This window comes from Camelina sativa, chromosome 4 (assembly GCF_000633955.1).
Source record: "Camelina sativa cultivar DH55 chromosome 4, Cs, whole genome shotgun sequence".
Classification (NCBI taxonomy): Eukaryota; Viridiplantae; Streptophyta; class Magnoliopsida; order Brassicales; family Brassicaceae; genus Camelina; species Camelina sativa.
Window position 1 is genome coordinate 17,773,510 of NC_025688.1, and position 17,509 is coordinate 17,791,018.

The 17,509-nt window shown below is 38.9% G+C and overlaps 4 protein-coding genes, 1 long non-coding RNA gene and 1 pseudogene across 7 annotated transcripts; 2 read left to right on the forward strand and 4 right to left on the reverse strand.

Annotated features, from left to right (window-relative positions):
- On the forward strand, positions 96–1,386 carry LOC104780941. 2 transcript variants are annotated; one of them, XM_010505488.2, is made up of 6 exons: positions 96–209; positions 414–492; positions 563–602; positions 683–813; positions 904–927; positions 1,042–1,386. In XM_010505488.2, the coding sequence occupies exons 1-6, from the start codon at positions 127–129 to the stop codon at positions 1,246–1,248; spliced, it is 564 nt and encodes a 187-aa protein (XP_010503790.1). In that variant the 5' UTR covers positions 96–126; the 3' UTR covers positions 1,249–1,386. The 2 variants fall into 2 exon arrangements, with proteins under 2 accessions (XP_010503790.1, XP_010503791.1); XM_010505489.2 differs by lacking the exon at positions 904–927.
- On the reverse strand, positions 8,500–10,909 carry LOC104780943 (protein FMP32, mitochondrial-like). Its single transcript, XM_010505491.2, has 7 exons — positions 10,278–10,909; positions 9,613–9,744; positions 9,439–9,498; positions 9,243–9,319; positions 9,106–9,162; positions 8,942–9,008; positions 8,500–8,845 (listed from the first exon to the last, which is right to left on the reverse strand). Exons 1-7 carry the CDS (start codon positions 10,539–10,541, stop codon positions 8,726–8,728), a joined length of 777 nt encoding a protein of 258 aa, XP_010503793.1. The 5' UTR covers positions 10,542–10,909; the 3' UTR covers positions 8,500–8,725.
- Positions 11,284–14,031, reverse strand: LOC104780944. Of its 2 annotated transcripts, XM_019244714.1 has the most exons (6): positions 13,850–14,031; positions 13,048–13,193; positions 12,524–12,693; positions 12,161–12,242; positions 11,992–12,067; positions 11,284–11,720 (listed from the first exon to the last, which is right to left on the reverse strand). In XM_019244714.1, exons 1-6 carry the CDS (start codon positions 13,879–13,881, stop codon positions 11,600–11,602), a joined length of 627 nt encoding a protein of 208 aa, XP_019100259.1. In that variant the 5' UTR covers positions 13,882–14,031; the 3' UTR covers positions 11,284–11,599. The 2 variants fall into 2 exon arrangements, with proteins under 2 accessions (XP_019100259.1, XP_010503794.1); XM_010505492.2 differs by lacking the exon at positions 13,850–14,031 and having other exon boundaries at positions 13,048–13,374.
- Positions 14,183–15,508, forward strand: LOC104780945. The gene is made up of 2 exons (XR_766838.1): positions 14,183–14,652; positions 15,160–15,508. It is a non-coding gene; the product is annotated as an uncharacterized LOC104780945 (long non-coding RNA).
- Positions 15,568–17,503, reverse strand: LOC104780946 (F-box/LRR-repeat protein At3g58980-like). Its single transcript, XM_019244715.1, has 5 exons — positions 17,140–17,503; positions 16,834–17,059; positions 16,334–16,735; positions 16,105–16,248; positions 15,568–16,016 (listed from the first exon to the last, which is right to left on the reverse strand). The coding sequence occupies exons 2-5, from the start codon at positions 16,864–16,866 to the stop codon at positions 15,735–15,737; spliced, it is 861 nt and encodes a 286-aa protein (XP_019100260.1). The 5' UTR covers positions 16,867–17,059; positions 17,140–17,503; the 3' UTR covers positions 15,568–15,734.
- LOC104780947 overlaps positions 16,920–17,509 on the reverse strand; it is an 8,167-nt pseudogene continuing 7,577 nt past the window's right edge.

The following is a 17,509-nucleotide window of genomic DNA, read 5'->3' on the forward strand; positions in this document are numbered from 1 at the left end:
ACTTCTTTCTTCAAGCTTATCCAACACACTAAACTTGGGAATGAGTAATTGCAGAGAAGTTTCCTTGCCAAAGCTGAACCACGTGTTTGTGGAGACCAATGTTAACATTTTTTTTCCTTGACAAGGATGAAAAGCTCTCCGAGACCAATCTTAACATTTGTCTCGAGCTTCTCCTGCACAATGATGAAAAGCTCTCTTTGTTTTCAAAGGTGAGATCTTACTCTCTTTTAATTTGCTAAATTTTTTTTATAAGAAATCACAAGTTTGTTATTGTTTACATACAAATAATACAATTTTACAAAGGATCCAGCAAAAAACAAGTTTTGTTTTCAAAAGTTTGAGAATGTACTATTATTATTTATATGTTGAAGTGAAGGTATACATTTTGTTTATACACTTTTCGTTTTAACCAGTGGGCACAAATTAAAGACGTTGTGCAATGCGTTTCAAATGGGGTCGGTTAGTACCCGAATACAACAGACCTACATACATGTACGTAAAAGTTTGATGTATACAAGTTTCTGTGTCACAAATAGAATTTTAATTTTATTCCGCTGTGCAGATTACAGATATGGATCTTAGCGAGTTGTCATTATTGTCACGTAAGAAACCTTTCACTTATGGAAGTGATTCACGCATTTGCTTGTAATTATTGCTGGTTTGATCCGGTTTTTTTTTTCAGAACCTTCTCATATAAGGAATTGGTTTCCCAGCTATGTTTCTGAATTGCAAACAAGTGATGAAGATTGTTTGTCTCCTATAGACAACTGTGAATCTACAAATGTTACAGACTTACCACCGTATACATCAAAGGTATAGCTAGTATCTTTCACCATCAACAACACCAGCGGTTTTTCAAATAATGACATATTCAGTAAATATCTTTGTCATTCATTTGCTCAGGTTAAAGATAGATTTCAGCTGCAGGTTAGAAAACAGATGTTTGTAATGCTGCTTGCTAAAAATAAAAAATAAATGACATTCTTTTGATCAAGGCAGATGACTAAATTTGTGTTCTTTCTTGTTCTTAAATATTAAAAGGATTTCGGTGATGACACTCACTTGGAAGAAGACAAAATATCCAGTACTTCTCTAGAAACTATGAGGAAGGAAGAGTCTGCACAAAGAAGCAATGATGGTGAAATCATTGCCTTAAGGAACAGTGTGAAATATCTAGAAACGGTTGTGGAAAATTTGCATCACCATATCATTCGTTTAGTTGCTAACAATGGCAAGAAAAAAATGTAATGATATAAGTTTATAAGTATTTTCATATTTTCTGTAATGACTTATGTAATTGGTGATGACACTTATGATGTTAGATTATCATTGATATAAGTTTTTAAATATTTTCATATTTTCTGTAGTGACTTATGTAATATTATGTAATTGGATGTGTTCTTAACATGTTAGATTATCAATGACATTTTCCTCTTCACTTGTCTGGTTATTTTATGAAAATGCTCTAAGCGTTTGAAACATCTACATGTTTATATGCAGGCGCCACTACATCACTACCAATAACGACAAGACCATTTTGCTTACTACACGTGAACATGTCTATTTATTACTGTTTTTTCGTAGCTTTTTGTTACACTTTTATTAAATACATTTTGTGACGACTTTTGTTGTGTTTACATTACCTACAACAAAGTTTGCCACAAATTTTGTAACAAATTTCCTACAAATTTTTTTTTTCACCATTCATTACTATATACCTACGATTAGCTACAAGTTTGCTACAAAATCTTCCACCTCAAAATTTGTCACTAATTTGTAACTGACTGTGGATATATTTTGCTACTACTAAATTCGTAGTAATCACCCGTGGCTATATGACCGAGTTTTACTAGTGTTCCCCAACATTCTCTAGTGAATTTTCCATTCCAGCACCGGATTTAAACTTGATTTCTGTTCGTGTACGTAGTTGCAGTTAGATTTTAGTGACTGGTCCAACTAGCTTTAATTTAAAACTCATATATATATATCGTTTTGTTTCGCATTTAAAATGTCAGTTTTCTCTGAATCTCCTTTAATGTTAAATCCACATTAATACATAACTCTTTTTTTTTTTCTTTTTTTTTCAACTAACAATTTGAATATTTCATATTTGAATGGGTATGGTATCATGAACCATGGAATGAAAATGAAACCGTTCGAAATTATAAATAAGTGACACTAAGACATGGGGACATTCGTCGACACCCATTGATCTACTTCATAATTTAAAGTTGGTTAATATCACAACGTCATGATATCACTGTCGGTTCCTGTAATAAATATCGAGAATCCGAGAGTTGTTTTTTAATAACTCCATTTTGGTATATAGACTAATAGTTATCATTTATCAAATATATTAATGTTGGAGCAAATGGATCATGAAGTGAAGGTAGCCGTTGGATTAATTAAGAGCTTTAGAGCCATTAGATTTGAAAGTTTGATTCAGTGTTTGTTAGTTGGTATTAGTGTATGAAATGGGACCGAGTAAATAGGCTCACGTCTGTTGCTCTGTTTCCACTAGCGTCAGTTTCATTTGCACGTTTGTTTCTTGCTTTGTAAGGTTATTTATAGTCATGTCTTTCCTTTGAATGAAGTACGTTTTCAGCAACAAGCCTTAGTACTATTACAAATTGGTATCAGAGCTCTGTTATTGTGAAAACTGAGCGAGAGAGAAAAAAGCACGTGAGTGAAAATGGGAGATGAGAAAATGAAGTTGCCTCAATTCGATGGGCATTGGGATCACTGGAGTGAGGTTATGGAGAACTTCTTTATATCGATGGGGCTGTGGAGTACGATTGAAACCGGTTTTGAGGAGTCATCATCAACAACGGTGCTCACGGCAGAGCAGACACATCAGCTGGAAGAAGTCAAGAAAAATGACCACAAGGTGAAGCACTATCTCTATCAATCGATTGATAGGGTGACGTTCGAGCAAATCTTGGACAGGAGAACCTCCAAGATCATTTGGGAGTTAATGAAAAGGAAGTTCGATGGAAATGATTGGGTGAAGAAGTCTCTGTTGCAAAAGCTGAGAAAGGACTTTGAAGTTCTGGAAATGAGAGAATCTGAGAGTGTGAAAGAGTATTTCACAAGGGTGCTAGCAGTTACTAATCAAATGAGAATTAATGGGGAGATCATGAGCGATTCTAAGGTGGTGGAGAAGATTCTCAGGACAATCAGCGAAAAATTCATGTACGTTGTAGTGTCTATTGAGGAATCTAAGGAGATTGAGAAGATCAATCTCGATGAGCTAGAGAGCTCCCTCACTGTTCATGAACAGAAGTTCAAGAAGGTTGACAAAGCTGATGATCAAGCTCTGAAGGTGACTCATGGTGGAACTGGATCATACCGTGGAAGAGGAACAACACCAAGAGGAAGAGGTCGTGGCAGAGGGAGAGGTCGCGGTAGAGACAAGAGCACGGTGGAGTGCTACAAATGCCACCGCCTAAGACACTTTCAAAACGAGTGTCCAATGTGGGATGAAGGAGCAAACTATGCTGATTTCGATGAAAAAGAAGAGATGCTCTTGATGGCCTACATCAAAGAAGAAGATGAGAAAGTCAACACTGAGGAAACTGCAGAAAAGGCACTAATGGCGTATGCAAAGAAGAATGAAAGCATGAGAAAGAGAGCATGGTTTCTCGATTCTGGATGTTCAAATCACATGAGTGGAGATCGAGACCTATTCTGTCTAATGAATGAAGATTTCAACCATACTGTGAAGCTGGGGAACGACAAGAGAATGCAAGTTGTCGGCAAAGGCAATGTGAAGCTGGCTCTGAACAATGTAGTGTACACAATCACCGATGTATACTACATACCAGAGCTCAAGAACAACCTGTTGAGCCTTGGACAACTTCAAGAAAAGGAGCTGACAGTCATCATACAGAAGGGAATCTGCAAGATCTTTCATGAAGAAAAGGGTCTCTTGGCAGTAAGCCAGATGAGTTCCAACAGAATGTTCATCCTGTTTGATCAGAATGGTGAGACAAGTCAACAATGCTGCTTCCAAGCTACTACAGAGGACATACCAAAGCTCTGGCATGAGCGCTATGGGCACCTCGGTCACACGGGGATGAAGACGCTGCAGAACAAGAGTATGGTACAAGGACTACCAAACTTCGATGTTCAGAAATTCACCTGTTCAGACTGTCTAGTGGGGAAGCAATCAAGGAATCCTATTCCTAAGAAGAGTTCATGGAGAGCCAAATAAATCCTTGAGCTGGTGCATTCTGACATATGCGGACCCATCACTCCCATGACCACAAGTGGTGTGAGGTATGTTCTGTGCTTCATAGACGATCACAACAGGAAAGCTTGGGCATATTTCTTGAAAGAAAAGTCAGAAACATTCAACTGCTTCAAGGAGTTCAAAGCGAAAGTGGAGAATGAAACAGGAAAGCAAATCAAATGCCTGAGAACTGATCGGGGAGGGGAGTTCACATCAAACGAATTCTCTGAGTTTTGCAAGAAGGAAAACGTTCGAAGACAGCTCACCACTGCTTACACTCCGCAGCAGAACGGAGTAGCGGAGAGGAAGAACCGAACCGTGATGAACATGGTGAGATCCATGCTGTCAATGAGAAAGGTACCAAAAATTCTCTGGGCAGAAGCTGTCAACTGGACCTTTTACATTCTGAACAGGTGTCCCACACTCGCTGTTAAGAATGTCACACCACAAGAAACTTGGAGTGGGATCAAACCAAACGTGGAGCAGTTGAGAGTTTGGGGAAGCTTGGCACATGCGCATGTTCCAGATGAGAAGCGAGGGAAGCTTGACGACAAAAGTACTCCATGTGTGTTATTGGGATTCTCGGAGGAATCAAAGGGATATCGCCTGTATAATCCAACAACAAAAAAGATTGTAGTGAGCAAGGATGTGGTGTTCGAAGAAACAAAAGGTTGGTGCTGGGATGAGAATCAAGATCACACTGAGTCTGAGTTGAAATGGAATGATGATGATCAGCCATGGGGAGAAAATGACAGTGACGGAGAAGAAGAAGTTGCAGAACCAGTGACTGTTGCAGAAGAAACTCAAGAGCAACCACATGCAACAGTCAGGGAGGGAAGAAGACAGACGAGACCTCCTGGTTATCTCAGAGACTACATCACCAACAATGACGATGCTGATGCAGACGATGAGGTAAACATGGTTCAGCTCAACTCTGATGATCCTTCAACGTTTGCAAAAGCTCAAAAGTGCATCAATTGGAGAAGGTCTATGGATGCAGAGGTTGAGTCGATTGAGAAGAATCGCACATGGGAACTATCAGACTTGCCTCATGGAGCAAAATGCATTGGGGTAAAATGGATCTACAAGACAAAGCTAAACGAACTCGGAGAAGTAAGCAAGTTCAAAGCTCGTTTGGTGGCCAAAGGGTATGCACAAGAACACGGAATAGACTACACAGAAGTATATGCTCATGTTGGACGCATGAACACCATCAGAACCATTGTCTCAACCGCAGCTCAGAAAGGTTGGGATATCTTTCAACTGGACGTCAAGTCAGCTTTTCTTCATGGTGTACTCGAAGAAGACATCTACGTTCAACAACCAGAAGGGTACGAGATAAAAGGCGAAGAAGGAAAGGTGTACAAACTGCACAAAGCCCTGTATGGACTGAAACAAGCCCCTCGGGCCTGGTTCAGTAGGATCGAGGAGTATTTCACCAAAGAAGGGGTAAAAAATCCGAAAAAGAAGAAACTCTCTTCACCAAAAGCAACAAGCAAGGTAACCTCCTTATCTTTAGTGTATATGTAGACGACTTGATTTACACTGGAGATAATGTGGCAATGATGAAGGAGTTCAAGCTGTCGATGGAAAAAGAATTTGATATGTCTGACCTTGGGAAGATGAGATATTTTCTAGGGATAGAAGTGTTGCAGACAAGTCAGGGGATTCACATTTCTCAAGCTAAGTATGCTCTGGAGGTCTTGAGGCGCTTTGAGATGGAAGATTGCAACGGAGTTCGCAATCCGATAGTGCCTGGATTCAAGATTGACATGGATGAGAGTGGTGAAAGGATCGATGAAACATTCTACAAGCAGATCATCGGGAGTCTCATGTATATCACAACAAAGAGGTCGGACCTGCAGTTTGCTGTAAGTTTGTTGAGCTGCTACATATCAGGACCAACAAAGATGCATCTTCAAGCCGTCAAGACGGTTCTGAGGTATCTGAAAGGCACAATGGACTATGGGATCTGGTACATAAGAGGAAAAGGAGAACTAATGGTGTATACTGATAGTGACTTTGTCGGTGACGTTGACAGCAGGAAGAGCACCACATGATACGCTTTTCTTATGGACAACGCGGCTGTAGCATGGCTGTCAAAGAAGCAGCCGATAGTCACACTCTCCACAACAGAGGCAAAGTATGTTGCTGCATTAGCTTGCGTCTGTCAAGCTATATGGTTCAAGAGGATTCTAGGAGAATTGGGCTACAATGTGGGAGGAAGTACTACCATCTACTGTGACAACACCTCGACATTAAAGCTTTCAAGGAACCCAGTTTTTCATGGAAGGTGCAAACACATAGGAGTTCGATTTCATTTCTTGCGTGACATGGTGAAAAATGGAGAGATACAATTGGAGCATTGTGGTTCAGAGGAGCAAGTGGCTGACATCTTTACCAAACCTCTGAAGCTGGAAACCTTTGAGAGACTAAGGAGTGAGCTTGGAATTTGCTCAGCAAGTGATAAGCTAAGTTTGGTTCACCAAGCTTAGTTTAGGGAGGTTTGTTGGAGCAAATGGATCATGAAGTGAAGGTAGCCGTTGGATTAATTAAGAGCTTTAGAGCCATTAGATTTGAAAGTTTGATTCAGTCTTTGTTAGTTGGTCTTAGTGTCTGTAATGGGACCGAGTAAATAGGCTCACGTCTGTTGCTCTGTTTCCACTAGCGTCAGTTTCATTTGCACGTTTGTTTCTTGCTTTGTAAGGCTATTTATAGTCATGTCTTTTCTTTGAATGAAGTACGTTTTCCGCAACAAGCCTTAGTACTATTACAATTAACACAAGATCGATTGAAATCCGTAGTTATTTGAATAGAAACGAGGAAATCCAAATTTACATGGAAGCTTTATTTTAGAGGTAGGTTTATTGTTGTTACGTTTCTACCAAAAAAATTGTTGTTACTTGTTAATAAGTAATAACCATCACGATCACATTTTCTGATCTTGTATAAAACTGACGTAATATAAACTGAAAAACAAAAATGAGACTACTGAAACGTACTGGGCACACTCTCTTTTCGACTAATTTATGACTCTGCGTGTATTTGGAGATTGAATGCGACTTTTAGTGACGTGCAATATATCCATTTCTTGCAATATAAATCAAAATCGTTGAAATATACTACTAGTAAGGTTTTACATTTACCATATTTCTATAAACCTTGGGACTGGTTTTGTTTGACTAAGCTGTTGGATAAATTAAAAAGCTTTTACTTTTATCATTTCATGAATGCCGCATAACATGTAAACATAGAAACCGTACAATTCAAAGCACTAATTCATTACCAAGTTAGTATTAAGTAGAAATGTAACTTACTGATTTGTGCTAGTGTACGTTAACTTTTTTTTGTTTTAGGGTCGTTATTGCACTAGATATATTGCCACTACCTAGATTCAGTTGAATTTTTTTTAATACCAAAATATTAAAACTTCCAAGGGAAAACCAATTATTCAAAACTAGGCATATTTTACAAGCTCGGAAGCTAAATGCGTGAATATTAACACATTTTGAAGATATTGGAACATCTTCATACAAAGATACGAAATGTGGAATGATGTCTTACCAAATTGCTATACTTTGAACATAATACTAATTGATGATAATTGAAACTTATAAAAAGAGGACAAAACCAAAGAGAGGCGTGGGGGAGTCACGTGATGAGCATTTCCCACCCGATTCAACTATTTTAGCTTTTATATTAGTGTGGTCCATTGTCTCTAATTAGTTCTCGCATCATTAAGTTTCAACAAAACAAGCTTTAACACTACTAGCTATAATTCCACATAAAATTGGTATATTTTTAAAAGTTCGACTATAAAAAGAGAGTAATAGATAGATTTGGTTCGACTCGAGTTGTGTGCCCAATTGTTGGGAGACCCTTGATCCAAACAACGCATGTCACATGTGCCTGTGCCACTTTCTCATCCTTTGACATTATTTCTTTGGTTCGCTTTACGTTTCCATGACTCCCTCGTCTACTGATAAGTAGTCAACAACAACACCCAAAACTCGCCTAATCTATTGACTTTATAAAAGGCCGTAGTAGTAAGCAGTACACGCCTTTCCTCTAGGCTACTTCATCATCGCATCGCAGCCCTTGGCTCTAAAAGCTCTCGTCAACGTCGAGTATGATTTTCTTTTTTCGAGAGTTATCGACTTTTGTTATGTCATGAGGGAGAACTAACAACTTATACATCTCACGGGACTTGAGCTGGCCCCCTATACATTAAGTTTGTTGCCTCTGTCCCATTGAAGTCTTTTGTGACCTTTTTCCCGTGAAAGTACATCATTTACGTGAAGGGTTCAAATTTAGTAGACTGGATTAGTCTTTATTTCTTTCACATAAAAAAAAAAAAAGAAGAAATAAAATTACATCAAACATACAAATAATGAACAAGATATGGAAGCACAGACCAACATATCATCCCGTGATTAAAAAAAAAACAGCAAAGATGATGAGTTGGTCTTAACACCGGCACACCGTGGGATAAAGTTACATGACGATCCGGAGGACAGCAAGACCAACGGCTGAGATGGATACAAGTGTACCAATACAGTACTTGATCACCTCGTACTTGGCTGCTTCCAACTGAGCTCTCAAAGTGTGAATCTCCTGAGAGGTTGAAAACAGATAAGATAACAAAAACATTAACACTTTCTGCTGCCAAAAACAAACAAAGGCACATAAACTAGAGGTGAGAATACTTACACGGTCAAGCTTGTTTGTAAGGTTACAGGTTTCGGCGTTTTGATTTTGTAACTCATCTCTTATCCTCCTGCGCCATCATATAGAAATGTCACAATTTTAGAAGATTTTAAGACCTAGGAACAACCTTTAAAGGAACAAAGAACGAAGGTAGTCGTTTCTCTGACCCTTTTTCAAGATTTAAGTCCAACCGTTGTCCTGCTGTGACTTTGTCAATCTCGTGTCTGCAATGTTACTGCAACCGTCAGTTCACTGATCTAGTCTATAGCAGAGCCAAACCTTAGAGGTTTATTAGAGAGCTGACCTTATATCAGAGCGGATTCGCTCTATGTCATTACGGAGTTTCTCATTCTCGTGTTGCAGCAAAGAGAAATGGTGGTCCTATACATAACAATCATTCAGAAACCAAGGTGTCACTATAAGAGGTAGAAGAGCAGCGGTATTCAGAGATTGAGAGCAAAGTACAAAATTGTTCACTGAAAAGTGAAAACGCAACTTACCAGTGAACTGTTAATCTCACTTTTGAACTTGGATAAGTTTGATTCCTGCGTCATTTCAGCCTACCAGAGACGCAAGAAGATCAAAGTTAGACCGAATTTAAGCTGCTATAACCGGTTCTTACTCTTTGGAAATTGATGTTAGAACAGAGGCTTGTCATAACAGAAAAAACTTACTTTCTGCATCTCTCCCTTGGAGACAACCAACTGTGAAACAACACCTAAGCTATCGTTAAGAACTTCAGTTATAGCAGCGGTTATTGCCTCAGCTTGCTTTGAAGGCAGGCCTTGTGCTTCTAAGCTCCTAACCTGAAAATAAATCACATACCAAATTCTTATTCTCCTTTGAAACTATATATCTAAAAATAACGACTAGCCATTTTTGCAACATAGGGAACTCTGTGAGTCTGGTCTTAAATCGAACCATTCTATTGTCTCATTTCAAAATCAAGGAAAATACACAAATTGTTCTACAAAAATTTCCTGTTTGCACAATCTTGCCTAGGAATTGACTAAGAGATGAGACAATTCAAAGCAATTTGTGTTAAAAGAGAGACCAGGAAAGGGCTATATTACCAAGGTTTCCCATTGGGTTTGATAAGCTGAGATATGAACTGTATGAGTCAGGTCTAGAATATAATCATACTATCGTCTCATTTCAGAATGCACAAATTGTAAAATGAATCGTTTCACAGAGAGTCTCTTGCCTAGGAATTGACTAATAGATAATAAAAAAAAAAAGACAATTCAAAGCAATGAGACATGGGAAACAATAATGATCTAAAGAAAGAATCAGCAGATCACTATAGGTAAGTAAAACGAACAGAGCAAGAAATTATTACCAAAGCGAGTGTATCGACAAGAAACAAACGCTTCCCATTGGTTTTGATAAGTTGAGAGATGAATCTGGCGTGGAATTGTCTGTAAGGTGAATATGATACTAACGGCAAAGAAGAAGAGGAACGAATCTCGTGGTGATCGAACAGAGTCTTGTCAAATGTCGGGTTTGGAGAACCACCGATTGATCTGAGGGTTGACATGTTTACTACACCTGAACTAGTTCCTCCAAGTCGTGCTAGCCGGAGATAATTCGCGTAAGCAGCCATCACAAAAAAATAAAAATAAAAACTGAAAATTTCCCTAAATTGATTCGCAAAATTGAAACCTTTCGATGTTAATCGACCCCAAATTTTGGATCGGGAAATAAATAGCTGTTGGAAGAAAGATCAATAATAACTAGAGGAAGAGTTTCCCAATCGGGTAGGCATGCAATGGTCAAAAGGAAAAGTTTAGAGAGAGAGAGAGAGAGAGAGAGAGAGAAAAAGAAGAAAACTTGGAAGATGGGTTTGGTTAGTAATTTGTTCTTATGAATATTCTGTTCTGTTCGTGGTGTCATCCATGGAAATCGCAGCACCATCAAAAGAAACAGACGGACGACGATGAATCATGATAGTTAGAAAAAGCGTGAGCCTTTTTTGTCTTTCCCTAAATGGGCACGTTTCCCAACTCAACCTCTCCTCTACTTACTCCACGTGCTAATTTATCTCTAAACTAAAACTTCCCACACTTGACCCTAATATGCTTTATCTCTGAAATGAGAATGTTACATAAAAAACTGATAAACTAACTAAATTCGTCATTACCTCACTTGGTTGTTAATGTTCTCATTTGAGTAAAAGAGATAAAGCATTCTTGCAAGAGGTCAAATCTTATGTTTAGTCTTAGGTTAAAAAAATACATAGGAAACTAACTGATAACCTACTAGATTCGTCATTACCTCACTTGGTTGTTTATGTTCAAATACTGTAGTTCATATTTTATGTTCTGTCTCAGGCTAAGACTCTTAGCAATCGAATCGTTTGAGATTTCATCCAGAATAAAAGTGGCATAAGAATATTATCAGTAAACCAAAACTGAGGAAGGTGTACACACTACTGTTCTCGTAGCCATAACTAATCACTTTGGGACATGGCCTGCTTAAAGATATCAATACAGCCATTTTTTTTTTTTGTTGTTGCTTTTATTTTTTGATAATTTAAGAGAAGCCAAAAAGTGTCAAAATAAGATTCATATCCTGTCGTCTGTCACCTGTGCTTTTTTTTCTTTTTTTTTTCTTTTCGTTTTTTGGATTTGTCTCTCTCCACATCTAATGTAAAAAGTTTCTTCATTTTGGTCGCTTTCGATATGGGTCCAAGGAATCGTCCACGGTCTCTTTCACATAGTTACCAACTCTCTTCATGTTCTTCATCACCCCTGATGCTACAAGGCTTGCGTTTCTCGTGAACCTGATACATTCCCACGGAAATGAATATTGTGTGTCACAAAAACAATGCTCATTTCATGACTCACATACAACGATCTATGGTAGATAAGAGTAAGACTGATTAGTTAAACTAATTACTGAAGTAGACCCAAGAGTTACCTAACTTTGAGGTTTCGTATTCACGCACAATCAATTAGGCAGTCAAGTCAGATATCAATACCATCCATTAAGCAACAACAAGTCAAATCTTAAAGGTAGACTGTCTCCAGCTAAAGCAAAAGCTCTTTGCTTACCTGGTTAAGAAGCCGTTTTCTGTGTTTGTGGCTGGCACTGGTTTATTGTTCTGGTGCTGAGGCAGATCCCGAGATTCTATACAACAGAAAGACAAAAACAATGAGGAAACAAGAGACAGGACTCAGTTACATTGCCGTGAACTGGTGAATAAGAGCAGAGTCGGTGTACCGTTTCTATTTTGAACACGGGCTGGAACTGGAACAGGAACAGATGAAGTATTGCCAGAAGCTGCTTTTCTATCTGCTAGTATCTGCAATAAACATAAGAAAACAGAGATTGGAAACAGTACCAAGTAGACCACAATCCTTGCGAGTGGAGTTTATCAAGTTCAAAATATGTATTCAGTTTTTGCAGAAGATGATACTGTCTTTCAAAAATAATGCATACATACACATGGACCAACAAAAAAAAACAAGCAGAGAAAAGAAACTAAATAGATTGACAAGACAGCCTAACAACCATGGGCATAATTATCTAACTCTCAAAAGCAATGTAACGAATATTCGGAGAAAAGGGATATGAATGACAAACCTCAAGGCCGACACAAACAGGAAGCTGAGTCTTTGTATGTTGCTTAATGGTAGATGAGTCTTTCTCAGTCATGTAGACGGAATACCCCAAACAGCCATAGTAAAAATCTGCTAAGGTCCTCCCTTCTTTAGAAGCTTCAGCTTCAGATTGTCCAACAACGTAATCAGGAACTACAAAGTTATGAAATATAGTCATTACTGAATGCAGAAACCATGAGAGCCAAAACAAAGAGTAATAACAAAACACCATCTCAATTCAGAATTCGTGATACAAAATGACAAGCTATAGCTATAGTAAAGCATACAGGCTTTGTTCTGAATCAGAATCTATCTCTCAACCAAATCATAAAACTAATTGCAAGGATAAGAACCAAAACTAGCCGTAACCAGTTTCGGCGATAAGTAAAGGTTTCAATTACATGGACACTAATATAGCAGAAGCAGCCATAGATAGGTCTCGGGTTCTCAATTATACAAAAACCAAATTAGGGAAAAAAATTGAGAAGCACAGCGATCAATCAATACCTTGACGGAGAGTGCGAGGGATTCCGACGCAGCGAGGGTTCTTAGATTTGGATTTGAGAGTGGATGAGTAATAGAGATAGCCTTTGCACGATCTTCCTTTCTCCAGAGATCCTCTCTGTTGTTCCGGTTTCTCTTCCATTACCGTCCTCGTCACTTCTTCGCTCGAGCCTTCGTTCATCGTCAAAACCTTCCCCTTCGTTTCTTTTTCGCGAAATCTCTCTCTAACTCTCTCGCTATGTGTCTCTCTATCTATCGCTCATCCTCTCAAAATTGTCGTCCGATCTGCTCGCGGGGTATTGTTGTATTACGGCGGTGCCCTCCATTTTCTCGTTCCCATTTTTTTGTTTTTTTATTTTCTAAAATTAATTATTCACTAAACTATTTTGACATGTTAAAATAAAAATAATGGGCCGAGATCCATTAAGACATTGATTTCGAGATATCCGAAGTTATATGCAATCTGTGTATTTCTTAGCTAAGTCTGAGTCGAGCTTGTTCACTTCACCTGTCTTAGTTGTTGACACTACGCCTCTCAGCTTATGATTAACTTTGATCTGCTTCTCATCAAAGTTTCCACTAATCCCAAGGTGACGACAGTTGAGGCCTTCCGGGTTACAGAAGGAATCATTCTTGGCTATATCGTTCACCAAATCACGAACCATGTCATGAATCTTGCAAGTGATGATGGTTCCGCTATAGGTTTTGTCAACAACTTCTGTTAGACACCTGTTTGTTTATGAGCCCCCGTAGAAAGAAAGCAGTCTTCTCCAGATTCAGTTGCAGAGNCTCTTCCATTACCGTCCTCGTCACTTCTTCGCTCGAGCCTTCGTTCATCGTCAAAACCTTCCCCTTCGTTTCTTTTTCGCGAAATCTCTCTCTAACTCTCTCGCTATGTGTCTCTCTATCTATCGCTCATCCTCTCAAAATTGTCGTCCGATCTGCTCGCGGGGTATTGTTGTATTACGGCGGTGCCCTCCATTTTCTCGTTCCCATTTTTTTGTTTTTTTATTTTCTAAAATTAATTATTCACTAAACTATTTTGACATGTTAAAATAAAAATAATGGGCCGAGATCCATTAAGACATTGATTTCGAGATATCCGAAGTTATATGCAATCTGTGTATTTCTTAGCTAAGTCTGAGTCGAGCTTGTTCACTTCACCTGTCTTAGTTGTTGACACTACGCCTCTCAGCTTATGATTAACTTTGATCTGCTTCTCATCAAAGTTTCCACTAATCCCAAGGTGACGACAGTTGAGGCCTTCCGGGTTACAGAAGGAATCATTCTTGGCTATATCGTTCACCAAATCACGAACCATGTCATGAATCTTGCAAGTGATGATGGTTCCGCTATAGGTTTTGTCAACAACTTCTGTTAGACACCTGTTTGTTTATGAGCCCCCGTAGAAAGAAAGCAGTCTTCTCCAGATTCAGTTGCAGAGCTTCCCTTTCTCAACATGACAAACCCTTCTCCAATCCATCCGTTTACAAGCTGCTGTTTTGGCGTATAACACAGTCTTCTGGATAGAGCGAGAGCGTGAGAAAGCATGATTTTAAGATGGCAAGAGAGTTCGTCGTAACTCAACTGCAGAGAAGACATCACATTGTCAGTTTCCGAACTGTTTCCTCTTAGTTCATCTTGAAAATGCTCTTGCTATTCGTCTCCATTCATGATAGACATGGTCCTTGCAGTTGTGTTTAAGTGGCTAGCCTTGTACCATAAAAATCGAATATTGATGGCTTATATATGTGTTCATTTAGGCTTCATTTTTAGTCCGGGTGCATTAATTTGAACTTTTTTTTTGAAATCGGTATGAGTGTCGTGTGATTCAGAACGGAGCTAGTGTAATCTTCATAGGGGGTTTTGTTTATGCTGTTCGAACATTTTATCATTTTATGAGTTTAGTGTTGATCTCGTGTAGCATAATTACTGTGGAAACTGATTTTGTTAAGCTCGACTTGTGTTGTTACTGAAGAAGTGATATATAGCTAGAGAGATTCTGTGGTTGGGAAAATGGTATTGCATAGATGTATAACAGATTTGAGGAAAATGCAGGTCCGTATGCATATGTTCGAACTTGCTATATCTCAGCCCGCTCTTGACATGCCTGAGCTGCTATGGAAGGCATACATTTATTTTGAGGTATTACAAGGGGAACTAGACAGGACACAAGCGGCTCTTGGACCGTATAAAGCATTACAAGGTGTGGCTTAATTTTGCAAAGTTTGAAGCTTCTGCTGCTGAAGACAATGTTAAACTTGAACACTCCAGAAGGATTCCCGACAAAGACAACCATACCACAATGTTTATCTCAAGATTCTTGAAGCTTAGAGTTGTTCTGTTTTCTTACTACTTTGTACTTCCTTGCTCATCTGTTCGACAAAGCACTCATTTTAAAAACATATGAAGGATCAGATTGCATTGGTTTTACTAGTAAATTTACACAAGAGTTTATAGGTCACCCAACTAGCCTGCATTTTATTGAAAGTCTTGCTGAGAGGTAAAGAGCAAACAAAGAAGAAAATGGAATATTCCAACTTTTCCATACGTATAGCAGAATCTTCCTCGTGTTCTTCCTACATAGACTAGAGTCTGGAGACAAGACGGAAAGCACAGTATGTTTCCAACAACAACAACAACAACAAAAAAAAGGGTCATTCTATGGAGTGGAACAGAAAACTGTCATTCTACTGGAGTCTGGTCTGCTGGATTTTGCACTTGGACGAAGCTCTCGGAAGCTTTAGGAGATCACTCATGAACTCTTTGCTAAGCTTCTTCCACGAGCCAACCTGCAGCAGTTGCAGAGATGTCAACTTACCCAAAAAATTCTTAAGATGCTCCAGTTCAGCCACTGTGCCTCCCTCCGCTAAGTTTATCTTCAAAACTTCTATATTTGATGAAGGTAGATAAGAATAGTTTGACAAACATCGACAGACATAGTCAGGCTCTTCCCCACAATGCAACCCTCCCTGCAGAAATCATTCATTTTCTGTTTATATGGTTCTCGGGGAAGGTTATAGAGACTGGAGAATGCGTTTTGGATCAATAGAGTCATACCTTGATGATGAGAATATTCAAATTTGGAGCCTTCTTCAGCAAGAAAGGAAGAAATTGCCAGCAAAATTCAACGTCCACATGGTTAAGGATCAGCAGGTTTAAGCATTCATATAGTGGGAATGATCTGTGGAAGAAGTTTAGTGCCTGAAACAATACAAAACAATTACGTAAGTTCAGGAAAAAAAAAAATATGTTAACTAACAAGAGAGAGTAAGAAAAAACAATTAACCTCAAAACTGAAAGAAGAGGATAACTCGAGTATCTTCACATGTCTTATCCCTTTGATAAGATTTTCAGGATTGCTGGAATAGACATCCTCATCATCTGGATATAGTCCATCCCATTGGGGATTTGGCACCAGTCGAAGATTGAGTTTAACTTCAACAAGTGAGTGGAAATTAACAGTAGGGTACTCATGCGGCACAAAATCACTGTAGTCCAAGTAGGCGAGACTTGGAGTGTTGAAAAAAATTCTCTGATCATGAGGCCCAGCAAACTCAGGGGAGAAGACACGAGCGATAGAAAGCCTCTGAAGACTCTGGCTAGACAAAGTGCCTGACCATTCCCAAGTTTCCCAGTACATACCATCTATGATTAGTTCCTTAAGCTCAGGGGAAGCAAAAAGAAGCGCCTGGAACGCACAATCATGAAGATCATAGAAGCGAATAGAGTCAAGACAGAGAGTCTCAAGGGCTGGTAGCCAAGCATTCTTAGGAAGAAAATCGATACCAAAATCTGTTCAAGATATATTGTAATTTCCATTGATGTAAACAGTTGCTTCTTCTCTTTTTATTTCTGCTGAATCCACACTGTCTTCATGAATCTGCAAACGATTTGGAGTCCTTTGGCCAGGGGAGCACATTTCAAGTGTAGAACCTTTTCCCAAGACAGGACCACACCGTTTGTTGAAAACTGACTCCATCAATGCATCCCCGTGTTGTGCCTGCAATTCCTCCTGCACGAAAAATATTCAAAGATGTAATGTGAATATAAATAAAGAAAACATTTACTGTATTCAAGCCTGAAATAACTCACATGTACGGTAAAAAACAGTGCGCTCCTCCACTTCTTCATGGCTTTCAGCACCTCAGGTTTCTGATGATGCAACCATTTTTTAAAGCTTCCGTCAAGAGTTTCTTTCCCAAGGTATGCTGCAAAGGCAATCAACCGGAAGTATCTCTCCAAGTACTCAGTGCCACGGTTAAATGCAGCACTTCTTACTCTTGGCTCATAATTTTGTCGGTTGAAAACCTTCCTGTACTGCAGAACAGCTTCACGGATATTTTGTATATCGGAACATCTATCAATCACAGCATCTAACGCCTCACGAGATTCAACTCCATTATCGAATAGTCTGGTGATTTTCCACAGCAGAAGGAAGTCGTCTATTCCAAATACACGGTCG